Genomic DNA, 27,379 nt, shown 5'->3' with positions numbered 1-27,379 from the left:
ACATCACCGGTGATTGTAGGTGTGTTATCGTTATTAATGGGTACGCTCACCTGTGTCTGGTTTGGACCTGGAGCATGGAGGCACAGTGAGCTTAGGGAGATATTTTCTATTAACCGTCATCTAAATGCACCGTTTGATATATCCTTGTACAACTTGAATCTCATCAGTGGAAGTAAGTGCTTGTTTCTTACTATTGTAACATGGATAAAGAAAAATAAAACATGGTGAAAAGTGCACTGGTTTAGCGTGACGCGTCTTTGATACAAATTCTCATGTCTTATCCTGCCGCGGTGATTGGGTTCAAATTTAAGTTGCTGCGCAGCAAAATTTTGTCAATAGAAAGTAATTATTTGTCAACAGCAAATAATTTGTCAAGAGAAAAAATGTCAACTAGTACCTTATCCATCAACGGAGATTATTCTGTTATTTTGTTAACAAAAAGCATCTTGTTAACAGAAGATATTAGCCTACTTGTTGAAGCGCAGATTTAATGGTATTATCGGTACAACCCTGGATGTTTGAGTTTGCTTTTAAAGTTGTGAGCGGTAGACGTGAACGTGCATTGAAGTCTCGTAAAGCCCATTCATTCACAATTTGCTGCTGTTTGCTGTCGTGTTTGCAGACTGCGCTGTCTATCCTGCTCTCATTGGTCCGTCCATGAAGCCCCTCGCTGGCTGGCTGTAGTTCCAGGCGACAGCGACAAAAATTGAACATTTTCCTGTCTTCTTGTGTCGCATCGCAAACCCCGTGTGCATGTCTACATGTACGAGCGCAACATTGCACATGCACGAATGTCGCCTGTCATTTGGCTGGAGGAGGGCATTGATTTTCACCTCAATACGCAGGTTCCATAGGAAATGATGGAGAAGGAGCGACGTCGCCTCCTGTGTGTCAAGCCCGTTAGGCTGATCGATACTTTCACATAAGGCGATTGTACTGGTTTGTTTATTTTGGGATTTTGTGAGTGTTTTTGTTCATGTGTCAAGCGACTGAAGCGTTGCGCTTGGGAATGCTGTCGTAGTTCTGGTTCTAAGATGGTCAGTCTGGTTCGATGCTATCGGTATTTGGGTACATAAATACCCACCGCTAGTACGCACAGAAGACTAGGGTTGAGTTTAGTATAGTCCCAGAGAAAAGGTAGAGGGGAATTAAAATAAAGCACTATGTAGAAACACAAGTTATAGATAAATAGATAAATAAATAAAGGCTGTGTGTAGTTGGAAATTAGCAAATATTTTTGTGGTTACTGGATATTTTGTGAATGAAAAATGGAGTTAAATGATGAGGATAAAAGGTGCAATAAGAGAAATTACAGATCTTATGCAAAGTGTTGGTAATGTTGGAAAAATACAGTCATCTCTTGAAAATATATCAAGCCTGTAAAAAGAGGCAGATCATCTTCATGCTATGGTTGTTCCTGGGGCTGCATGATTATGACCAAAATAATAATCACGATTATTTTGATCAATATTGTAATCACGACTATTAATCACGATTATTCAGTGTTTGGAAAAACATATATTTTTATTGCACCAATTATAAACAAACTATGTGGCAAAAATTTTAATGAAAAATTCAATTTAGAATAGATGATAAATAATGCAACAAATACATTCACCATTCATTTTTGAGAAGTTAATCTAAATTGTGGGGCTACAAAAGATGCTGAATCAAGAGCTGTTCAGGAACCAAAAGAGCCGAACATCACTAGTATCTACAGTTGTAATGGATGCTACCGTGGAGAGGGATGTTGTGAGAAAGGCAAAAATAGAAGAAAAGACAACCTAAAAATGTTTAGAACAGAAAAAATAACAAAATTTAATTATTCAGTCAAAATTTTCTTAAGTTTAATTATATTAAGTGATTTTTTTTTAATTGGGAGTCTGAATACATGTCACAAAACTTAACTTTGTAAATGTTTATGTCCACTGTTATGACCCCTTTTAGAACTAGGGGAAGCGGCTGGGTCAATAACAAAAAAACCCCACCGGACTCAAACTAAAAGTTCTTTACCAGTATTTATTCAACAAACCAAGGGAAATAAAAATATCTATATCTGAGGACGAGTGTTGGCACAGAGGTGGAACCCACATACACGTCAAAATGCTGTAATGCTAACAACAGTGATAGTGTTTCCGTCTCCCACGGTCGAATAGTGCAGCTGATGCTGGTTGAATTTCCGGGAAAAGAATGCCACGGGGTGATCAATCCGCTGTCATCAGCCGTAAGAGCACGGCGCCCACTCCTACTGCGCTGGCATCAACTTCCAGTTTGAATGGTTTTAATAAGTCTGGAGCAGCTAACACTGGGGCATGTTGAAGGAGTGCCTTCGTGCTGTCAAAAGCATTCTGGAATTCATCAGTCCCAATTAAAGACAGTTTTAGGACTACATAACGATGTCAACGGTGCGACAACTGTGGCGAAGTTGCGACAGAAGTTTCTATGGTAACCAGTCATCCCCAAAAACCGGCGCAAAGCCTTGGGGTTGGCAGGGACGGGGAACTGACTGATGCTCTCTACTTTTGCCTCAAGAGGGTGCACTACACTGTGGCCAACTTGACTTCCGAGATAGGACACAGTGGCCCTGCTGAACTCACATTTAGCGAGGTTTAGTGTCAACGAAGCCTGGGAAAGTCGCGAGAACAAATAGTCTGTTTCCTGGTTCATGACCTGTCTCTTTGTTATGTTACAGCGGTAGGGGTGTAGTTTTATCGGTTTGTTATCACCTACATCGATGTCATGCTGAATGGCGGTAGTGAGAGATGGAATATCCTGAAATAAATTCGGGTACTTGTCTATTTGCGCCAACAAATCTGACCGGTGGGAATCAGAAAGATACCGTAACGTAGACGGGAGTGTGTTTAGCATCTCTGAATTACATACTCGGGGAGTTAGCTTAGCGGCTAACGTTTCCAGACCATTGAGCTTCAACGGAAGGGACGCATTCCGTAAGCTATACAATGCCACACTGGGCTTCGGCAACCGCGGCCTCCGCATATTCATCGAGCCAGCGGATTCTGGCTGTGCTTTGGCTTCTCGAGCGATGTACGCTTTCAACATGTTTATATGAACACGTTCGAGTCTTACGCCTGCGTTCTGGAGGTGGCAATCACATAATTGGTATCGGACAAACACTGTCTGAACCACATAAGGTCCCGAAAAAGCGTGCATCTAATGAGGTTCCAGCTACTGGAAGAAGAGCTAAAACCAGATCTCCTTCTTTGAATGCTCGAGCGGTTGCTTTCCTTGTCGTATTTTCTTTTCATACTTACTTGAGCAGCCTCCAATGCCTTGGAGGCGAAAGCACGGGAGCGCTTTAAACGGGCACGGAAAGACATAAGAAATTGGCCTACATTTACCTCGGGGGACCTCTCACAGTCTAACAACTTCTCCTTCAAAACCTTTAACGGTCCACGGAGAGAATGGCCAAAAATAAGCTCAGCTGGGTTGTAGCCCAGTGATTCTTGCGGAACTTCTCTAACGGCAAATAGAACGAAAGAGAGTCCCTCATCCCAGTGTTTACCTTCCTCATAAACAGTATTTCCGGAGCGTAGCCTTTAGCATCTGGTGCCGTCTCTCTAAAGCTCCCGTGACTTTCGGGGTGGTACGCTGTACTGTAACATGACGAATGTTTAGATCGGCTAGGATCTGCTTAAATAACCGGGAGGTGAAGTTGCTTCCTTGATCTGTTTGAATCGTTCTTGGCAATCCAAATGTAGAAAAAACCTTTAATAATGCTTTAGTGACAGACTGGGCGGTAATCCGGCGCAGTGGTATAGCTTCCGGGTATGGCGTTGCAGAGCACATCAGGGTTAACAGGAAATTGTTCCCCGAACGAGTACATGGCAGAGGGCCCTACACATCGACAATTAACTTCTCAAAAGGTTCGCTCACAATGGGAATGGGATGGGAATGGTTTGGTTTTTCCCGTCATCTGACAGACTTTGACGTGATGCACAACATCTTTCTTGAGACCAGGCCAACAGAAGTGTTTCATCACACGGTTATAAGTTTTCTTTATCCCCATGTGTCCTGACCAGTGATCATCGTGTGCCAGTCGTAGTACCTGCGGTTGGAACGGGGCCGGTATTACATTCTGAGTTACAGCATTCCAGTCTGCATCCGGAATGACAACCGGACACCAACGCCACATAAGCACACCATTATCCAAATAAAACCCACTTTGAACTGTTGTTATCACTTCAGCACCTACCACCTTATCAAAGATCCTGTGCAATGTAGGGTCCCTCCCCAGCGCGTCACACAAGCTGTCTCTGGAAATAGACAAGGGAGGACTGGCAGGGGCAGCTGAGTCTCCCAACTTTTACGTCGGGATCCCTGGCCGGCCCCTCAGTCTCACCCGTTTGCTTTCCGTCCTCTGTAAAAGATGCAAACAGAAAACTGTCAGTCAGATCCACATCATTCTTAACATCTTCAGAATTTTTCTTAGCGAGTGTCTGAGCGCGGGTTACCACACAGGTTGGCTTTATTAATCTCCGGCTTGTCGAGCACCTCCAGAGCAGGAGTTACTCTGCCTCCGGCAATGTCATTTCCTAGGAGAATAGAAACATTTGCGATGGGCAACTCATTACAAACCGCCACAGGAAATACTCCGGTCACCAAAGCAGATGTCAGTTGCACAAAATGCACAGGTCGGGGAGCATAACTCTGCTCCCACTCCTCGCAAGATTACGCTATACCCAGCATATGAAGTGTCGGAGAAGGGCAAGCACATCGGCACGGATGAGCGTCTGAGACGCTCTCGTATCCCTCAACACTTCTTGACACTTACATTTTTGGGTCCAACAGAATCCTCAGACAGGGTGGACAGTGCCATCTAAAATAAATGGCTCAAAACAGGGGTCCGGAGTTGAATCAACTTCCTTTCCCTTATTCGGTCCACTTATCAGACCGATTCCCTTGTCTTTGGGAGGGGGAGATTGTCCTTTCTGTCTGTTTTTCAGTGTTAGACAATTCCCAATTAAGTGCCCCACTTTGTGGCAATAATAACAAGCACCGCTCCTCCTTAACAGGAGGCTTGTTAGTTTTCAATGTATCCACCACCGGTTTCTCTTTACCACCAGATCTGAATACTGTTTTGTGCGTCAGTGTGGCCACCCGCTGTTCATTCAAATAAACAACTAAACCTTCAGGCAGCTGTTTCTTGAACTCTTCCAACAACACGAGTTCTCTTAAAGAGGCAAAGGTGCTCGAACCACATGAAGAGCACCACCGGTCGAAGAGGTTACTCTTCTCCCTTGCGAACTCGACATAAGATTGGGATTGAGATTTGTGGTATTGTCTGAATTTCTGGCGATATGCTTCCGGTACCAATTCATAAGCTTTGAGTACCGCTGCCTTTACCACATCATAACGCTGGCTGTCTAAAAGAGGGAGCGCTGCTACCACTTCTTGAGCCTTCCCTTTAAGTCTGCACTGCACAAGAAGGGACCACCAGTCCTTGGGCCATTTCAACATTAAAGCAATTCTTTCAAGGCTGCAAATAGCAGTCCACCTCACTATCCCCGAATACAGGCACAAATGGGATGAATTTGGTAATATCGAAGGGATTCATGGAGGAGGAAACACTCTGTGTCCCATCAGGGCCATCAGAGGCAGAGGAAGTGGACTGGTGACGAGCTTCCAGCTCAAGTTTACGCAGGCGCACCTGTGTGTCAGCCTCGATCTCCAGTTTGCGGATCTCGAGCTGCAGGCGGTGCTGCTGTTCCATCTGCAGCCTGGCCAGTTTCATCCTCAATCGTGCATCTAGCCGGGAGGAACCTGAACCGTTATCGGAGAGGCAGGGATCGAAACGGGGGAGAGTAACAGGCGGAGACCTCCTGTCATCCCCCGCTGAAGCCACTGACTCCTCCCCATCAGAGCTTGACAGGCTCTCTTGCTCAGCCTTTGCTGGTCCCGCCTCCTCGGGCAATCCAGCCAATCCAGGCAGCGCTACAGGAACAGCCTCAACACTGGGCAGCACCTGCCTTTCAACTAACCCAGCCACCACCATCGCCCTCAAATCCTTCTTCAATATTATTTTAGGAACGGGGATGTCATAACTATCAGCAATTAACATCAAATCATCTTTGCGACACTGCTCCACCTGTTCCAGAGTAGGATTCTCCCGGAATCCCTCTAGATCAAACGGAGCCATGATAATCTAAGGCCACTGGACTTCTGCAATGGAACAAAGGGAACAAACCCTACCGAATTGAGAAAAGATTCTCTCAACTATCACCCGAAATACGCAAAATCTCCCGGACGAGCCCCCACTTTGTTATGACCCCTTTTAGAACTAGGGGAAGCTGGGTCAATAACAAAAAAAACCACCGGACTCAAACTAAAAGGTTATACCAGTATTTATTCAAAAACCCAGGCAAATAAAATATCTATATACATAAAAATAAATAAACCAAAATGTCCTAGGTATTTTTAGTCCAGTTATCCACACAATTAACAAAACAAATAACAAAAGGTGTCCTTATTTCAAGGTTAATAAATTACAACTTAACACAACAAATGTAGAGCTAATAGAAAACAACCAAAACAATCAGCTTAACAAACAAAAGGTCTTATCTCCCAAAACACAAACAAAAAGCTCTCCTATTGAGACTAGTTAACAATACAAACTTAAATCAGCTACTCAATTATGAGAGCGTCTCTTCTCAATTCTCTACAAGACTACACAATCGTGTATCCAAACTACCAAAAGAGAAATCTAACGGCTTTAAACAACACTAATACAGACCAGCGTCTCTCCGACAATCCCAAGGCAAACTGTGGGTCTCAATAGATCACAGCTGCCATGAATGCAGCCTCATTCAGTCTTTTAAAGACCCAGGTGTTCTTGGATAGGTAGGATAGGCAGGAAGTGCGGGAGTGGCAGCGTCCAATCCTGACAAAGGAGGGTCGGTCTGCAGACGGAGGAAGAAGCGGCCAATCACAGAGGGGGATGGTGTAGAGGGTGGTAACCGGCTTGACAGCCAATGGTCGAAATGTTCCTGTTCAGCCGGCTTTGCATGAAACACGGTCTCAGGCCAGAGGCCTGGGGACGTGACATCCACACTCTTCATTAATAAACATTAATATGTGACAGTAAGCCAGCGCGGGATCATCCAGCAGCAGCTTTGTACGTTTTCAGCCTGGTCATGAAACAGAGGTGATTATCTCCTGCTCTGAATGCAGCTCTGCTGCGTGAGCAACAAGCCTCTTGCAGTCTCCAAAAGTCTCCAATATCACCAGAAAAAGTCGCTCGATTTGTTGCCTGTTGTTTTATGGAAAAAAAAAAAAAAAATATAGCTAGAGGTGAGTGAAAACTCTCTAAATACAGCATCGTCGCGACATTGGCAACACTGAGTACAACTAGCTGCTGACTGTAAAAGGGGTGCTCCACTGTGTTATTTAGGCAGCTTAATGAAGCCTTGGCCTTGTGTTTGCCCCCTGGTGGTTGGCAGACTACAGGTTGAGAATGTATGTTATCAGAGACGCAGCAGAGCCGCTATTTGAATTTAAATATCGTTGACGATCAGGTTCATTTAATTGTGGCCACCAAAATCGTGATCATGATCAAAATCCGATTAATTGTGCAGCCCTAGTTGTTCCTATGCTTCCTCTTGAAGAACAACAAAAGCAAATGTGTGGTTTGATAGTGTTAAATAACATAAAATTGTTTTGTGGCTGAAACAAAGAAATGGTTGTTGGAGGTGACAAAAGAACCTGTTGCAGTGGGTGCTGTTGGTTCATCCTGTCAAGGATCCAATGTTTCCAATGATAAAGAGGAATGATGTTGAGTAATATTGAAAATGTAATAGATGACATTAAACCAGATGACAGCGTTTCTAATGTGTCTAGTAGAACAAAGAGACGTAGTACAGTGGTAAGCAAGTCCGCTTCCTCCACAACATCATCAGCTCGATTAAAGACTGACAGCCGCTCTTTTGGCTCATCAGAGACTGCTGAAAGAAAAGCATGTTTTAGAGAAGCAGCAGGAGTTGCTGCGGAGAAAGAAGGAGGAGCTAGATTTAGACATGGAACTGGCTGCTTCTATGGCTAAAGTGAGTGTGTTAAAGGTGTCGGAAGGTTCTTGTGTCTCATGTTGGCTGCAGAGGCTGTAGATGATGTCCTTTCTCTCAGTTACGCTGCTGTGAAACCAAAAATAAAAAATAATGTTGGGCTTCCCGCTGCTGTGACTGGGGCCGGTCCTACCTATAACATAAATGGTGCTTTACATCAAACAGCTACACATAGTTCTCCTGACTCATCTGTATCTGCATTAGAGAGCAACACAGATCAACGTTTCCTCACAGTTCTGGAAAAGCAGAATGAAATAACGTCTTTATTGGTTGAACAACAGTCGCTTTTTCTTTTACCTAAACGAAAGATTGTAGAAAATGTCTGACGCATGTTCTCCATCTCTGTGTGGGTTTTCTCCAGCCAGTGTTGTTTTTGGCAGGCAGTGTTAGAAAAACATGAGCGTGACCTCTCTCAGCTTCCGTAGGATCATTCTGTGTATTTTATTTCTCCTGATAGAAACCACAGACTTACAGATGTACATGTGTTTATACGTAGAATGTGACTCAGCAACAATAAAGCGTGGCATAAGGAGAAGTGTGTTGGACTGGTGCTGTATACCTCATCTGTTCTGACTGGACCATCTGTGGAGGCTGCACATATATAAATCAGTGTCTAACACTCATCTCTGAGGTCACAGGTTGGTCCTTCTGAACTGAGATTATTTTGCCAACACCTCTTTTACCAGGTAAACACGTGTAAAATGAAACAGTCAACAAACAGTAAGAACACTATGAAACAGGTAAAACACTGTGAAGTTACACCTGATTTTCTCTACAGGTGTTCTTTGCGTCAACGTTCAACATGAGTGCTGATTCAATCTTTTCACGTCTTACATTTTCTCTGTAACTTTCTCTCCAGGCTGAGTGCGTGTGGTCTCTCAGAGAGAAGCTGTGGACCTCTGTCCTCAGTCCTCAGCTCCCAGTCCTCCAGTCTGACAGAACTGGACCTGAGTAACAACGACCTGCAGGACTCAGGACTGAAGAAGCTGTGTGGTGGACTGAAGAGTCCAGACTGCAAACTGGAAACTCTCAGGTCAGGATTCATCAAACTAAAAGTTTAAAAATAGTTTTTATTTATGAAAAACAAACTTGTGGAAGCTGTTTGTATGAATATCAGATGTTTGTGTCTCTCTGATTTAGGTCTCTTACACCACAACTTTTTTCTTCAAAGTCCATGTGTTTACAGGTTGCTGCTAAACTAGTAGAACATGCAACAGTGCACATGACAGTTAAAGCTAAACCCATCTTTGGCCTAATTTTTATTTCCATTTTTGTTTTAAAATAAAAAAAAACACAAAACTTGTATAAAAATAGACAGACTTTCTTCTAAGGGATGTAGATATTTGTGGAAAATGATGTAAAGTTAAAAAAAAAAGTCCATAGTTTCCAACCTAATGACAAGAATATTTTAGCCACATATTTAGAGGCATTGTGGAAGGTCCAGAGTCGCAGGTTGGAGACCCCTGATGTAGTGTTTGTAAACCAAAACTTACTGCATTTTCTTTTTATCAAATCAAATCAACATGTATTTATTTGGTAGGGACAAGTATGTTTCATGAGTCATGTCACACACGACAGCATTTTAGCCAAGGCTAATTCTCAATGCCCGTCCCTAGTTAGGCTTTTACACAAAACACAGACAACAGTGACTATACACACTACAATACAAAACAATAAAACATCACAAATACAACATGGGACGTTCACATGTCTCACCCCTCAATAAAACACTATAAAAAAATAAAACAATGTCTTCAGTTATCAGCCCATACAACAATCCCACCCATTTAACACCCACACAGGAAATTACAGTATTTAAAAATTAGTACAGTCCTGGTTTGTCTTTAGCCAGTTCTTAAGCGTGGAAGTAAATCCTTTAGAGTCAGGTTTGGTCTTAATGTCAGATGGTAGTGAGTTCCAGAGCTTAGAGCTCTTAACAGAGAACGCTGTCTGTCCAAAGCTAGTCCTGCAGTACGGGATTTTACAGTTGTGATTTGTGGCACTTCTGGTGACTCTGTTGCTGTTTTGTCTCTCAATAAATGTATTTAGTCGATCAGGTGCGAAACAATTAATACATTTGTGAATTAATTTAACGAAACAATCATTGCTAAAGCTATCAAAGCTCATTAGATTATATTATTTAATGATGATACAATGATGATGGATTGGATTTTTGACCATAATTTTTAGTGCTCGATTGGAGCTTAATGCATGGCTTAATAATGCATTTTATTTTTTCACTATCAGGTTTATCAAAATACTGCAGGCGCTTTCTTGTAAGTTCCTAGCAGTCAGTCATGTTGTGGTCCGAGGTTGCTGTTATCAGATTATAAGTCCTTGTTATACGTTCTGGTTTGTTAGTAAATGCAGGGTCAGTGAGGGTCTTAGTCTGGTTTTCCTTGTCGGCCCTTTAATCATCTGTTGATAATTGAATTTTGTCATAACTGCTTTTAGTTTTTGTTTACAGTTTTTGTCAGACCAATTGATGTTAAAGTCATCGTACCATATTGTCTCTCTATAAGAGTCAAGTTGCTTCACTACATAACTTAATTCATCATAAAAGGTAACAGTATGTGAAGGTGGATTATAGAGGACAACAATATTAAAGTTCATAGTTGGTGATAAAATTATGTTCAAGGCTAGACATTAATGTGGGGTATTCAGTTCAACTAAATGACATTTAAATTTGTCTTTGATGTATATTAATACCCCCTTGCCTGTGTTTCTGTCCTTTCTAAAGCACTGATACCCAGCAATGTCGATCATATTAGCTGGTATATTGCTATGAAGCCATGATTCTGTTAAACAGAGATAGTCCAAGTTTGAGTCGTGCAGAGATCTGATCGTATTTTGAAAAGTATGTTTAATAGGCTCTGTGCACAAGTCCCGTGATGTACTTCCGTTTTTCCCAGTGATCGGCAGATCAGTTTCCGGTTTACTTCCTGCTCCTGTCACAATGGCGGTAAATATGAGTCACAGTGAACAAACAAGAGCTGTAACTGAACAAAGAAAATTAAATATAACGTCAGAGATTCATACAAGTTACAGAAAACAGTGGGTGGTTCAAACGACCATTGCTGTGTGCCACTTTGTACTGGATCGAGTCGTTATAATAGTGAACTAGACTTCCACCACTTCCCAAAACATAGCGGCCTTCGTGCATAGTGGCTACAGAAGATCTGGAGGACGGGGTTTTCCATAACTCCGCATACGAAGGTATGCAGCCGACATTTTAAAAAGGACTATATCCGTACTACTGCTAAGGGAAGACGGGTTTTAGCTGCAAGCGCCGTGCCATCGTTGTTTGAATGGAATGGGTACACGAACGGCAAGACGCGGGCCGGTGTTTGGGAACGCTGCACTCGTCCGACATCAAGTCAGGAACCAGGCCCCGTGGAGACTGGGGAGGAGATTGTGGAACCTATGGTCCATCGACCACGACTACGGAGCAAGTCCCACAATGTGTGTCGACCGGGAGCAATATGAGAAGTTACATGAAGAACTCGAGATGCTGAGACAGCAGGTCCAAACACTACATCTGCAGAGCTCATTTGGACTTCAGCGGTTTGCACCCTCACCAGAGGACGTCAGATTTTACACCAGGTAAGATATCTACAACCAATCAATCAAGTTAGTATTTGTAAGATAAACATTTGACATTACTGTAAGTGATTGCATCTATTGTTAGTTTTAGTGAATTATTTTCTCTGTCTTCTTAATCTATAATTGAGCTTGTATGATAATTAATTCCAACTACAATGCTGTATCTATAATTTGGATTCCCCTCATATGAGCTGATCAGTGCTGCTACAGTGAAAATATCTGTCCACTGGCTGTACCCAGAGGAAGCTGGGTCATAGATTCAACATCCATCGAGCAACAGTCAGCCAAATTATTGTGACCTGGGCCAACTTTCTCTACAGCCTACTGGGCTCGGTATGTACATGGATGTCTCCTGCAGCTGTGAAAGCCAGTCTTCCACAGGACTTTAATGGCAGCTAGAGCAATACACATGTGCTCCTTGACTGCTCAGAGTTACGCTGTCAGACTCCTTCATCTCTGCTCCTCCAGAGTGAGGTCTTTTCCCACTACAAGTCCCACTGCACCTTCAAGGCCATGGTGGGAATGTCCCCCCACGGAGCCCTGACATTTGTGTCAGCACTCTTTGAGGGATCCATGAGCGACAAGGAGGTGTTTTGGCAGTCAGGGATTACATCACTCTTAACACCTGACATGGCCATCCTGGTTGACAAGGGTTTCTTGGTGGATGACCTTGTACCTGGGACTGTTCATCGTCAACCAGAGGAACTTCAGAGCTGATGCCCATGCTGCAGATCGTCGGTGCCTCAGCTGCGGAGAAGTTCTGAGACTTCTGTCACCTAAGCATGTAAAAAAATCATTATTATAATACCATAGACATTACCATAGACATTACCCCAATTATTTGTAGGGGCCGTCGCCCCTACAAATAATTTTGTAATGGAGAACCCTTCTGTGCACAGCTCCATATAAAATTGTGAAATACTAGTGTATGTATATCAATTTAAGTTGAGATTATGTCATACCGTCCCTTGAAGTTTGATCCTGTTAGCCCTACCTGAAGGACAGAGAGATCAGAGATAAATCCCCACTGAGGCCTTTGTAGAGTGTGCTCCTGTGTGAAGCATAATAGTTTACATAAGTGCCATACACATATTATCATTCAAACATTCATGCAGAATATTGTAATACATCTACAATATGCAGGTTTTACCTTACACCCGCTCTTGTTCCTCCACACTTTGGTTTCCTAGATAAAACAGCCATCTTATCCACGGGTCCTGGTTTTATACCCTATCAAATAAGGCAGTATATAGTTTAGAAAACATCACCAACATGTGTATAATGAGTGTGCAACAGATAGATATGTCCTTTTTTGGCACTTACCAAAGTTCTGGGCTTGTGCCACTGTTGTTCTCCCTCAGTATAGCTCATCATAGAGGGGACCACTCGCACCTTCAGCTGAGAATAATGTGCTGACTGGAAAAGCAAGGCTACACAGTGGTTACATAAAGCTGCTCCAGCCACACATGTGAAGCTGTGATGCAGCAGCTCCACAGGACTGGAATCTCTTAGTACCATATGTAAAAGTAAAATGTCACAGTTAGTACTTATTAATCTTGGCTTGTTTAACTGCTTAATCATTCTTTATGACACAGTCTGAGTTTTTTTTAATCAAGCCTACGCCTTAAATAAATGACTGAGTTTAAGCTTGAATTGAATCAGCTTGAATTATGACACCGTGAAGGCCGCTGTTCTTCAGGCGTATGAACTTGTCCCTGAAGCTTACAGGCAGAAGTTTAGACAGCAGAGAAAGACTGCTGACCAGACTCATGTTGAGTTTGCTCGTGAAAAAAGTCTTTTGTTTGATAAATGGTGTGCTGCATCTAAAATCACAGACTTTGAATCCTTACGAGAACTGGTTCTTCTTGAGGAGTTTAAAAACCATTTACCAGAAGGGTTAGTGATATACCTGAATGAGCAAAAAGCGGCCACACTTTCCTCTGCCGCATTGCTAGCGGATGAGTATGTGCTGACGCACAGAAGGTCACAGCATGTGGAAAAATTTCCCACTCGCTAGTTTGAACATAAGAGCGCAAATGAAATACGCACTTACTCTGTGAGAAAAACTCCTAATGTGAAAGAACCTGAGGTGCGGGAATGTTTTTATTGTCACAAACCTGGTCACCTCATTTCTGATTGTTTGTCTTTGAAAAGGAGAAACCAGAACAGACCCAGCCCACCTAAAGGTGTTGGATTCGTCCGGACACAGACCCACTGCAGAGACGTGAAAGCAGATAAGTCCAAGAATATTGATTCGTGTTTTGCACCGTTTATATTTAACGGTTCAGTCTCTTTAACAGGAAACACTAGAGATGAAGTCCCAGTCCGCATCCTGAGGGATACCGGAGGCTCCGAGACCCTCATATTAGCTGACGCGCTACCCTTTTCCCCAACCTCCTCATGTGGATACAATGTGGTAATCAGAGGAATAGAGATGGGATATGTCCCCAGACCAGTTCATCACGTGCACATTAAATCTGACCTAGTGAATGGAGTTTTCCCTGTGGCTGTGTGCCCAGAATTACCACTGAACGGGATTACATTGCTAATGGGAAATGATGTAGCTGGAGGACGCGTAGTCCCAAACTTGGAGATTTTAGACACTCCTACAGCCGCTGTCTCCTCGACCCTTTCGGAAATAGAGATGAAACTGTATCCTGCTTGCGTGCTAACCCGTGCACAAGCACACAGGTATAACGAAGTTGATCTGTCGGACACTGAGCTTGCCCGCATGATTAGGGAAGAGATCCCCGGTAGTGGCATTGCAGCAAAAACTCTGAACCTGCGCAAAGAGGATGATTCTTCTCCAGATCCTTGTTCTGATTCGTTACCTGTCACTGGCGCCCAGTTGTTGGAGGCTCAAAAAGCTGATCCGACGCTGAAGAAATGTTTTGACAAAATAAATGGCGACAGTACCATTATGAACCCCCAGCCCGCTTACGTCATAGAAAACGAAATTCTAATGCATAAGTGGTCACCGTCTGGTTCGGGGGCGGATGAGTGGAGCGTGGTAAAACAGATTGTCATTCCACAACAGTTCAGGCAAAAGGTAATTTCGTTGGCTCATGAAAGTAAGTGGTCTGGACACTTAGGCATAAAGAAGACATCCCAGCTGTTGCTGAAGCATTTCTTTTGGCTCGGCATGACCCAAGATGTGTCCCGTTTCTGTCGTAGCTGTCACGTATGTCAAGTTGCAGGAAAACCAAACCAAGTTATACCTCCAGCACCGTTATCCCCAATACCGGTGGTTGATCAGCCGTTTGATAAGGTAATTATAGATTGCGTTGGTCCCCTGCCCCGAACTAAAAATGGACATCAGTTTATTCTGACCATTATGTGTGCAAGCACTCGATTTCCTGAGGCTGTCCCCCTCCGAAAAATCTCCGCTAAAGTTGTGATCAAAGCGCTAGCCCAATTTTTTTCTGTGTTTGGGTTACCAAAGGTTATCCAGACTGATCAGGGTACGAATTTTCAGTCCCGTTAGTTTCAAAATGTTTTTCGGTCGTTAAATGTCAAACATGTCACTTCGAGCGCTTATCATCCACAGAGTCAAGGCGCTCTAGAAAGGTGGCATCAGACCCTAAAGTCGATGCTACGTAAGTATTGTTTAGTGAATAAGACGTCATGGGACGAGGGTTTGCCGTTTGTTCTGTTTGCTGCTCGCGAAGCCACACAAGAATCATTAGGATTCAGCCCGGCGGAGCTCGTATTCGGACATACGCCGCGGGGTCCTCTCCGCGCTCTGAAAGAAAGATTCCTGTTGCCCGCTGAATCGAAAAATCGGAATATTAAAGAATATGTTAAACATTTTCAATCAAGGTTACAGCACGCAAACGACCTAGCCCGGAAATTCCTTGCCGTCACCCAAAACAAAATGAAGACCCGTTATGACCGTTCTGCAGTAAAAAGAGAGTTCCAAATTGGAGACCAAGTCCTCATACTATTACCCACGGTGGGAGCTGCCCTGTCCACAAAGTATGAAGGACCATTTGATGTCTTGGCTCGAAAAGGAGAACACAATTACGTCCTTAGCACCCCAAACAGGCGCCGCAAAACCCGTCTTTGTCATGTTAACATGATTAAGCTGTATCACTCTCGCGACCCTGCACCAGAACCCCACATTTCTGCTGCACTGGTACCCGCACTCGACGCTTCAGATAGTAAGGATGACGAAGATGGTCTCAAATCTGCTAACAGAGCTTGCTTAGCGGCACGGCTTTCCAACTCCGAGATGCTAAAGGAGTTATCGAACACACTTGATCATTTATCATCTGAACAAAAAGATGATTCACTGTCCCTAATTAATGAGTATTCGTGTTTGTTCGGAGATGTCCCCTCGCAAACCACCGTATTGACACATGATATAGATGTACGCGACTGTAAAGCGATAAAGCAGCATCCATATCGCGCCTCTCCTGTTAAGAGACAATTGATGAAACAAGAAACTGAGTATTTGATGCAGTATGGGTTAGCTAAGCCCAGTTGCAGCCCGTGGAGTTCACCCTGCCTCGTGGAGACTAAACCTGATGGGTCTCCCAGATTTATCACCGATTACAGCAAAGTAAACTCTGTTACGGTAATGAATTCTTTTCCTCTTCCCAGGATCGATGACTGCGTCAACAACATAGGTGGCGCTCGGTACGTGACTAAGCTGGATCTATTAAAGGGTTACTGGCAAGTACCATTAACAGAACGTGCTTCTGACATTTCAGCTTTTGTTACCCCTGACGCCTTCCTCCAGTATACTGTAATGGCTTTTGGGATGTGTAATGCCCCCGCCACCTTCCAAAGGTTAATGAACACTACTCTAGTTGGTCTTCCAAAGTGTTCAGTGTATTTAGATGACCTCGTGGTGTTCTCAGATACGTGGTTTGAACACGTACAAACTTTAAGAGAGGTATTCTCTCGTTTGGCCAAGGCCTCGCTCACCCTTAATCTGGCTAAGTGCGCCTTCGCACAGGCCACTGTAACATATTTGGGTCGACAAATCGGTGGAGGTAAAGTCAGACCGGTCGACTCAAAGGTAAACGCCATCCAGAACTACCCTGCCCTAGTCACTCGGCGTGAACTCCGCCGTTTTCTCGGGATGGTCGGTTACTACAGGATGTTCTGCAGAAATTTTTCCTCTGTTGTTCGTCCACTTACTGACCTCATCAGCCCTAAGAGAGACTTTGCCTGGACTAGTGAGTGCCAAACGGCTTTTGAGTCTGCCAAGTCCCTGTTATGTCACGCTCCGGTTCTGGCTGCGCCTGATTTAAGCAGACCCTTCAAATTAGAGGTGGATGCTAGTGCTGTGGGGGCAGGTGCTGTCCTGTTGCAAGAGGATGCTGAGGGAGTTGATCATCCTATTTGTTATTTCTCCAGAAAGTTTAACCGACATCAGATAAAATATTCTACTATTGAAACTTTAGGGGGGGAGTGTTACGTCAGCTGATTGTCACCACCTGACTCCAATCCTGAGTGTAACCCTCTTGGTTCCTGCATGGGATTGGTTGGACGGGACACACCGCCGCTTTCCCCGTTCCTATTGGAAGCGGTTGGACCAATCCCAGCTCCGGAGAATGCCCTCCAGGAAATAAAGCCGGGAGTCCCACGTCAGTCAGGGAGCAACTGTTGACACAGGCAGTCTGCTCCCGGCCTTCGGAATTGGTGTCAGTGTCCCAGAGAATCTGTGTCTTTGTTTTGGTGGCTAGTATTGAGTAGATCAGGCTGTGAGCTTGTGTTTGTTTTGTACTGGTTGATTTGCTAGCGTCTGAATTTTGTTTGGTGTAGTACCTGTAGACTTGTATAAAGACCTCAAGCCCTTTTGGCTTCGCTTTCTGTTATTGGTATACCTTGTTTTGATTAAAGAGTTTCAGTTAGGCAACGTAAAACTAGTATATGCTGGGCTAGATACTCGTGGTACGTGTGTTTCCTTTTTAGTTTATTGGAGCTGCCTCCTCACGGTTATTAACGTAGCAAGCCAGTTTTATTTTCACCTGTAGTATCTTTGATTTCGGTTTTGGCTGGCTGGTTTTGAGTTTAGAGTGGTTTTGCTTGGTTTATTTGTTTGGGCAGCTTCGTTAATCCCAGCATTTGTTAATTGCCACCAGCAGACTTTGTGCTTCCTGTTCCGCTTTCAACAATAAACGTACCTGCTTTCCTTTTAATACCTGGCCAACGTTTCTTTTGTTACGCCCTTCCTCATACCCCTGACCCTGGGTTGTAACAAGGTAAAACACAGCTAATAACAAGTGAGAGGCACAATAAGATGCATATAAAACTGATGAGAATCAGTAAGCAATAACCGAGTGGGGATCAGCTAAGTAAACTCACCTGCAGTAAGTAACGACTGTTTTCATTCTATCTACTAAAAGTTACATTAAACATGAATAACCTTAGCTGAACCCCCAGGAACATTAGGAACTCTGGGTTATAAAATCATTATAACATTATAAGTTCAACATGAACGCATGCAGTAAGCCAGTGGGGACCAGCAAGGTAAACTAGCCTGTTATTTAAACCCCTCTTTTCATTGTGAGCACATTAAAGAGTTACATTAAAATGTATGACCTTGCCCAGTCCCCAAGAACATTGGGAACACTGGGTTTCTCAAGCAACGGCTGCTGTCTTATCTATTCTAGCTTCACCATACACTCAAACTGTGAGGCTTCTCAGCTTTCTTCATGGACCTGTAACACAGCGCCCTGATGACAACTTCACCTGTGCCCTGATCTTTGTCTGAGACTGAGAGAGACGCAAAAGTAACACAGTTTTAACAGCAATTAAACATACGAAACAAACGTAAAGCTTTGATTAGCAGGTCGCCAACGTTAGCTGACCGGCTAACATCACCACATAATATAATAATAATAATAACTTTATTTGTATAGCACTTTTCGAAACAAAGTTACAAAGTGCTTCACAGCATTTAAGAACACATACACAAAGGTAAAACAATAAAACATGAATTCAAAAGAGACAATAAAATTAATTAATAAAAACAAATTCACAATAAGAAAGCCATTCTATAAAGGTAAGTTTTTAATTTAGCTTTAAAAGTGCTTACAGTGTTGGCTGCCCTGAGCTCCTCAGGCAGAGAGTTCCACAGTTTAGGAGCTCTGACTGAGAAGGCCCGGTCTCCTCTAGTGAGGAGACGGGAGGGGGGCACAGTCAGGAGGCTCTGACCTGAGGAGCGCAGGCACCGACCCGGGACATAGGGGGAGAGCATGTCACAAATATAGGTGGGGGTTACACCATGGAGGGCTTTAAAAGTAATTAATAAGATTTTAAAATCAATTCTAAAATTGACCGGTAACCAGTGTAGGGAAGCTAAGACAGGGGTGATGTGTTCATGGTTTTTAGTGCCTGTTAAAAGTCTTGCTGCAGAGTTTTGGACCAGCTGGAGACGACTGAGCAACTTCAGACCTAAACTTGCGTATAGTGCATTACAATAGTCCAACCGGGTGGAAACTAGTGCGTGTATCACCTTTTCCAGGTCAGACTAGGAAATAAAATTACGAATCTGATAAAAAAACAATATTGAACAACCTTTGTAACCTGAGGGCTAAAATTAAATTGCGAATCTAAAATAACCCCCAGGTTACGGGCAGATGGTTTTACCAGATTGGATAAACTACCAAGAGAAGTGAGATTTTGAGTGACTTGAGATGGACCGAATAGAATTATTTCTGTTTTTTATTCATTGAGTTCTAAAAACTTTTGGGACATCCAGACCTTTATGTCGGAAAGACAGATATAAATGCGAGTGTATGATTCAGGGTCGTTCATAGCCTGCGGGATATATAGTTGTGTGTCGTCTGCTTATAGGTGGGAATTTATATTGTGGTTTTGAATGATTTGACCTATGGGAAGCATGTAAATGGAAAATAAAACAGGCCCAAGGATGGAACCTTGTGGAACACCGTATGACAGGGGGGCCGAGGAAGATGAAAACTCTCCAACTACTACAGAGAATGACCGGGATGAAAGGTAAGAGGAAAACCAAGATAATGCAGAGTCAGTAATGCCAATAAAATTTCTGAGACGCTTTAACAGAGTGTTGTGGTCAACTGTATCAAATGCTGAACTTAAATCAAGTAAAATTAAAATTGAACATAGACCAGTATCAGCGGCTAAGAGCGGGTCATTGGTGACTTTTATAAGGGCAGTTTCGGTACAGTGGTGTGAGCGAAAGCCAGATTGAAACTTTTCAAACATGTTGTTGTTATTCATGTGCTTGGTCAGCTGGGTGGCAACAGTCTTTTCTAAAAGTTTGGCTAAAAAAGGCAGATTTGATATAGGTCTGAAATTGTTCAGGTCCAGAGAATTAAGTGAGGGCTTTTTTAGAATCGGTCGAACTACAGCACTCTTTAGACCAGGGGGGACACAACCAGATGACAATGAACTGTTAATAATAGAGAGGATGTGGGGACCCATGGTGTCGAAGATGCCCCTCAAAAATCTAGTGGGCAGAATGTCTAATTTGCAGGTAGTAGGATTTGCATGCTGAATAAGATCCTTTAAGTTGGATAAAGAAATTTGTTTAAAATGTGTCAGTGAGGACCCAGGTTGGTTCAGGAAATCAAAGTTGCCAGGGGCAGGTGGAATGTTATTCCTAATGTTGACGATTTTATTAACAAAATGAGTGAGAAACTGCTCACATTTTACAGCAGAAGCATCGATAGGGGGGGTAGGAGGGCAAGCAACTAAGTTTATTGTTTTAAACAATATTCTAGAGTTGTTGCTGTTTGAGATTAACGCTGAGAAATACAATTTGCGTGCTTCTTCCACAGCCAATTGGTAGGCAAGCATATGGTGTCTAAGGTTTTCTAAAGATACCACAAGTTTATCTTTTTCCCATTTGCGTTCTGCTTTTCTGCATTGTTGTTTTAACTGCCCAGTATGATGATTAAGCCAGGGTAGGAAATTCCTTTTGATAGGTTTTGTTTTATACGGGGCAATAGTATCTAGAATTTCCTGGCATGTATTATTGAAATTGTCCAGGAGCTCATTTACTGATGACACATTTGTTTGCACATTGCTAATCGGTCCAGCCAGAAACATGGTGCTAAAACTGTTTGTTGAGTTGGGTTTGAAACTGCGAGTACGGCTGCTTGATGTAAGCTTTTGTATGGCAGAATGCAAGTTAGTTTTGAATGAGACGCCCTTATGGTCAGAGACACAGAAATCCAAGAGGTTTACATTATCAATTTCAACTCCCAGGGAGAGGACAAGGTCAGGAGTATGTCCTCTGCTATGGGTTGGATTTTTTACATGTTGGACTAAGTTAAAAGAATCTATAAGACAAAAAAAATCAGTGGTAAAACTTGAAGAACTGGGACAACAAACATGTATGTTAAAATCACCAACAATTATCACCCTATCATATTTGGCAACAGTGCACACAAGAAAATCTGAGAATTCTTCAATGAATTCATTGGTGGCTTTAGGTGGCCTATAGATAACGGCACAGAATGTAGGTTGTGGGCCACAGAGAAAAAAGACCAGGGATTCAAATGAGGAAAACGTATCATTAGGGAGGGCAGAGCATTTGTAATCAGATCTATGGATCACCGCAATTCCACCTCCACGACCAGACAATCTTGGGTGATTAAGGCTAGAGTACTCAGGTGGACAGGCTTCAGTTAAGGGGATAGTACAGCCAGGTGTGAGCCATGACTCAGTAATAAATAAAAAATCAATATTATTTGACATGATGAACTCTTGGCAGAGAAAGGACTTGTTTGTTAGGGACCTCACATTGAGAAGACAAAAATTAGTTGTGCGTGGGGTAAAAAAAAAGGAGTAGTAATTTTAACCTGAATTAGGTTTTTTCTAAGGCAAAAAGGAACAAATGATTTTGATTTTTACCCAATGGCACCATGGATTCTGTCCCGTACAACTGTTCCAATGGGAAATACCTGCAGTGGCCAGCAGGAGGCAACCTCAGCGGCGGTGGAATGTACTGGTGCACATAACTGGATATATATAGACGAAAGCCTTTTTCTTGTTTGCTCTTGGGAGCAGGGGAGTGGGCGTCCACGATGCGGTGTACATCATTTATAGATATTTTTGGCAGGTTTTGGAGACATCTTGAGAAGTTCATGGTGATGCGGATGAAGCAGAAAGTAAACCGGAAACTGATCTGCCGATCACTGGGAAAAACAGAAGTACTTCACGGGGCTTGTGCACAGAGAGAACTGACCGCCTAGTATTCCCTTTGGTTTACACTTTATGTCCCAGAGCACACGGGCGTGATTGACAGTTTGAAAGAATAAATGTTCCTTTTGTTTTTGTGCAGCGTGACAGTCAGAGCCATCTGAGTGCATTTGTAGCGTGTTGTCTTTTCCCCCACCGAGGTTAGCATGCCCCGCTTTAGCCCCTGCTCTGTCTCCCGACCAACAGCAAAAGCCCATGCCACCACCCACAGCCGTAGTAGCCGTAGTTGTTCCCGGCTCAGTCCTCGGATGGGGATCTGTCAGGCGGGGTGACTCACTGGTGTGGCTGCAGTCCATTGTCTTTACACGGGGCTCCGATGCGCTCCGCTCCCCGGCATGACGTTGCGCCGTGGGCCTTCTTTTAAAGGAAAGAGACATTTTGCACGGAACAATGCAATCAATGTAATCACAATTAATTGCAACATGTCATGCAATTAATCATGATTAAAATATTTTATAGTTGCCCAGCACTAGTTAAAACTTTATTTCCCAAACCTGATAAAGATTATTTACTAATAGAACACACTTTAAATAAATAGTTTTGACATCTTAAGTAAAAAAATGCACAAATAAATATCAGAATGTTACTATAATGCTGGTAAAATAACACGGAGAGGGAAATTCTGTTGGGATGCTTGTTTTAGGAATATAAATTTGCATAAAACGTGGCTCTTTCCTTTTAAATTCTGTATCTCAAACAGAATCAGAGAATTACGCTTAAAGAAACTACATAACTTAAACCCATCTAACACATTTATCTCAAGGTTTCGAGACATTGATAACAAACGTACCTTTTGTAAAACTGAACTGGAAAGTGTAACTCATTGTTTTATAGACGCAGTTGTTATGAAACTGGCATCCAACAAATCCCCTGGTCATGACGGTCTTACAGCAGACTTTTATAAATTATCTTGGAATGACGTTAGACTCCTTATATTTCATACAATAAAGGAATGCTGTTACGACCCAGTTCAGGGGTATGAGAGGTGTAACAAAAGAAGAGAACTGCAGACAGATGTTCATGACGTAAGCAAACAGATCTTATTGGAACAAGTGGAAATGGAGAACAAACAAATGGTGGTAAATGAAAAGTGTTGGGGTTAGCGAAGCTGCTCAAAGCAAAAACACAAAATAACCGCTATGGTCTAACTCAAAATCAGCCATAAATAACCAAACGAGAGGATGGACACTAGCCTACTAATCTAAGTTAACGAAGAGTGAAACAGTTTCAGTAGCTATGCTGATATAAAACTCTACATACAATTACAATTACAAAGCTAACCTAGCCCAGCACATTCTAACTTTAACAACTAGCTAATTAACAACTTTAACTAATACAACTGAAAGAGAAGCCAAAAGGGCTTTACATATTACCAAACACCAAACAAAGATAACAAAAAAAAAGGCTGTCAGTCAAAAAAACGAGGAACACAAAAGCCAAACAGTTTTAGCGCTGTTGGAAACAAATACTAATCTTGCTTCTCAAAACCACCAACTAAGCTTTGATTCAGCTGAACATCCTTTCATTTTGGAGACGCTCACAGAATTTGGCTTTGGAAATAAATGTATTGATCTAATTGATATGCTACACAATGACATCAACAGCTGTAGTGTGTGTAGCTTTGGAGCCTGGTAAATGTCGGAGGTTTCCAGTCAGGAGGGGATCAGACAAGGATGCAACACCTCACCCTCACTGGTTATAATGGTTGCTGAGCTGCTGGCTATCAGTCTTACAAACAATGGGGTTGAAGGTATTAACATTTTGGACAGAAACATTTTGATAAGCTAATTTGCAGATGACACAACATTGTTTTTAGAAGTTGAGAGAGAAATTCCCTTGTACTTGAATTTATGAACCAGTTTTCTAAGACACCAGCTGTAAAATGAAATACTGATAAATGTGAGATATTTACTCTACATGACCAAACATCTTAGTCAGTTTGTAACATCACAATTAAAAATGGAGTAAAATATTTGGGTATCACAATCAGAAAAATACAAGAAACAAGAGAAAAAGAGAGCATGTACAAAATATAAAAGAAATTGTTGCATAGTGGCCGCAATCACTCTGCACAACACCTCGAAGTTAATGAACATTTTACTGAAGCTCGGTGCACACGTTACACAAACCCATGAGGCTTACAACTTCAACTTATTTTCCTCTCTAATCAGGGTGATAATACAGTAACAAGAGAGCGAGTTCGCCCTCTCTTGGTTAACTCCAGAACACCATATAAAACATGTATCATTACAAGTACACTCACACTTGTATTCAAACCAAATTACTAATATCAAATCTCAATATACCACATCTCCCCCACCTTTAAGCGAACAACCCGCACTACGGATTAGCAAATAACCTTAATACTAAAGGTGTAATTGTAAACAAACTTGCATTTTAACTGGATGTGCCTTATTAACAAAGCATGGTACTAAATCTTAACACATTAACAAATAAAGTCTTTAAGGTGAACAGGTAAACGTCTCTCTCTGGTTGAACGTCTCACTTCTGGCTCAACGGGTGAGTCTTTTTGAATCGGAATGTCCAGGGTAGATGGTAACTGCGATTTTTCCTCAGGACAAGAACTGGTTTGTTCTGTCATCCCTGCAGGCATCAAACCGTCAGCATCGGGGCGATTGTCTGGAAACGACACCAAACTGTTCTCTTGCCTGTTACTTGGTTCTGGATCTGGAAGTCTAGCTCGAACTTGATCCACATGCCTCTTCATGACTTGACCACTACCAATACTAACTGTATAGGATAGGGGGCCTGTGAAGCTTTGAATAACTCCAGGAATCCATTTTGGTCCATAAGAGTAATTCCGGATGAGAACATCATCTCCAGGTGCAAAACTTCTTTGTTTGCTGTGTGTGTCGTGATTCTCCTTTTGTTTGAGTTGCTTTTGTTGCACTCTGGTTTTCACATCTTGTACCACTAAATCCAGTGCAGATCTAAGTCTACGCGACATCATCAACTCGGCAGGTGACAAACCTGTCGTGGCATGAGGTGTGATCCGGTAACTAAACAAGAACCGAGAAAGTCTAGTTTGTATTGTCCCTTCTTTCATCTTTTTCATCCCATCCTCGTCGCCAAAAAGATGTTGCATAGTGGCCGCAATAACTCTGCACAACATCTCGAAGTTAATGAACATTTTACTGAAGCTTGGTGCACACATTACACAAACCCATGAGGCTTACAACTTCAACTTATTTTCCTCTCTAATCAGGGTGATAATACAGTAACAAGAGAGCGAGTTCGCCCTCTCTTGGTTAACTCCAGAACAACATATAAAACATGTATCATTACAAGTACACTCACACTTGTATTCAAACCAAATTACTATCAAATCTCAATATACCACAAAAATTAAATCTGTTCTTAATTCATGGCTTCAAAGGGACACAACTATATGTGGAAGAGTGCTCCTAACTAAGATGGAAAGTTTATCAGGTTATTTATCCTGCATTCTCACTAGAAATCTCTGACAAGATAATCCAACAGATTAACAGCATTAATTTCAGCTTTAGGGGCGGTTCTAGGATCAGAGGTATAGGGGGGCTAAGCACCCAGACAGCTGCCCGGCCAGGCTAGAGAAATTTCACCGTTTTATATATTTTAACACTATTTAATTCCCACATTTGTGAAAGAAAAGCAAAGCATTTTTTGGTAAAGTCTGTGACTAAACCATCAAATCTGATAAAGGTGATTTAAATGCTGAGCCGCAGCAGAAGAGGAATGGATGGATATCTTTTACCGTTATTAAAATATGACAGTTTAAAAATCAATCATTTATAGAACGTTCACTCCACTCTAGCCCCACTCTAACTTTTCAGCCTGTTCTGATACTCAAAACAAACTCTTATAACTCCTACAATTTCCGTCGTAAAGACATAAATTATACATCAAAACGGAGGAATATGAGTGGCTTCGAAGAGAACCAAGCGTGACAGAGCTGGGATTTACTGATTTTGAGCTATGCCTCTCCAAGTGAGGATAAGTCTACTTCTTCTCCCATAGACTTCCATTTAAATCTGGATTCTAAGAGGAAAATGCATTTCTCATGTGTTTTTAACTCTCCACCATTTAAATTTTGTTCGGATTACAGTAAAATAAATCACATCCCTGCGTTCCCCAGACCTTACTGGCGCTCACGGTGAAAAAAGGATTTTGATATCTCATATAGTTTTCTCTTAAAGAAGAGGAGTTGTTCGGGAGGTGTGCAGAGTGATTGGAACAGTACAGCTCTGGTCTCCTCTCTGTGTGCCTGTTATGGGCTGTCGTCATGACAACTCACTGAGTTCTCTCAGCTGTTAGGAGCCAGCTGACCTTTGACCTAATTCATTCAGTTTTATTGATCCAGATTATGGACTTCTCATCTGGTTTTGTCCTTGTAATGAGTCCAGGTATGTCTCTATCTTTTTTCCTGTCTCCTCCTTGTCCTTCTCATTACAACAGACCACATGTCCTCCTCTCTTTCCTCCTCTGTCCTCCCATCATATCCTTTGCTGCTCAGTTACATGGACTGTGTTTCAGCTGCCAATTCAACTGTTTCAGCTCTTTCTGCCTTTTACAATAATTTGTTCTATATTCCACCAGTTCAGCACATTTAATATTCAGTTTCAGCTTTAAATACTTTAACTATTCACTTCAGCTTCATGATTAATTCAGCTTATACTTCAACAAGCAGATTTCAGCCATTTTCAGCCATGTTTAATTATCTTAAGCAAATTCCAGGTAAACTTTCCACCATTTTAAGTACATTTAAACATCAGTTTGAGCTCTAAATACTTTCACCTATTGACTTAACCTTCATATATACAGTGAGAGTAAAAAGTATTTGATCCCTTGCTGATTCTGTTGGTTTGCCCACTAATAAAGTTATGATCATTCCATACTTTTAATGGTAAATGTGTTCTAACATGGAGAGACAGAATATCAAAAAGAAAATCCGGAAAATACCTTTAAAGAATATATATTAATTGGTTTGTATTTCATTGAGGGAAATAAGTATTTGATCCCCTAGTATGCATTAGGAGTTCTGGCTTTCACAGACCAGTTAGACACTCCCAATCAACTTGTTACCTGAATTGAAGACACCTGTTATAACTAATCACCTGTATGAAAGACACCTGTTCACAGAATCAGACAGATTCCAAACTCTCCAACATGGGTAAGACCAAAGAACTCTCTCAGGACCTCAGAGACAGGATTGTTGACCTGCACAAATCTGGAATGGGCTATAAAAACATTAGCAAGATGCTGGGTATTAAAGTAACAATCATTGGTGCAATTGTGAGAAAATTTAAGAAGTATAACATGACCATCAATAGACCTCGGTCTGGTGCTCCACAGAAGATTTCACCTCGTGGGATGGCAGTGATCATGAGAGCTGTGAGAAATCGGCCTGCAACCACACAGCGGGAGTTAGTGAATGACCTCAAGGCAGCTGGGACCACAGTCACCAGGAAAACAATTGGCAACACTTTGCGCCGCAATGGATT

General features: G+C 42.4%; 1 protein-coding gene and 1 long non-coding RNA gene across 2 annotated transcripts in view; one reads left to right on the top strand and one right to left on the bottom strand.

Moving 5' to 3' along the window:
- Positions 1-27,379, top strand: part of LOC121648707 (NLR family CARD domain-containing protein 3-like) — a gene marked incomplete at its 3' end in the record, with an annotated part of 98,602 nt that overhangs the window by 61,169 nt on the left and 10,054 nt on the right. The window contains 1 exon segment of the mRNA XM_041998988.1: positions 8,935-9,108. Coding sequence (XP_041854922.1) covers positions 8,935-9,108 — 174 coding nt within the window.
- On the bottom strand, positions 20,525-26,697 carry LOC121655837. Its single transcript, XR_006013320.1, has 3 exons — positions 26,626-26,697; positions 23,189-23,191; positions 20,525-20,535 (listed from the first exon to the last, which is right to left on the bottom strand). It is a non-coding gene; the product is annotated as an uncharacterized LOC121655837 (long non-coding RNA).

The sequence above is a fragment of the Melanotaenia boesemani genome, chromosome 2 (assembly GCF_017639745.1).
Source record: "Melanotaenia boesemani isolate fMelBoe1 chromosome 2, fMelBoe1.pri, whole genome shotgun sequence".
NCBI classification, from domain to species: Eukaryota; Metazoa; Chordata; class Actinopteri; order Atheriniformes; family Melanotaeniidae; genus Melanotaenia; species Melanotaenia boesemani.
This window is presented reverse-complemented; position numbering and strand designations above follow the sequence as displayed.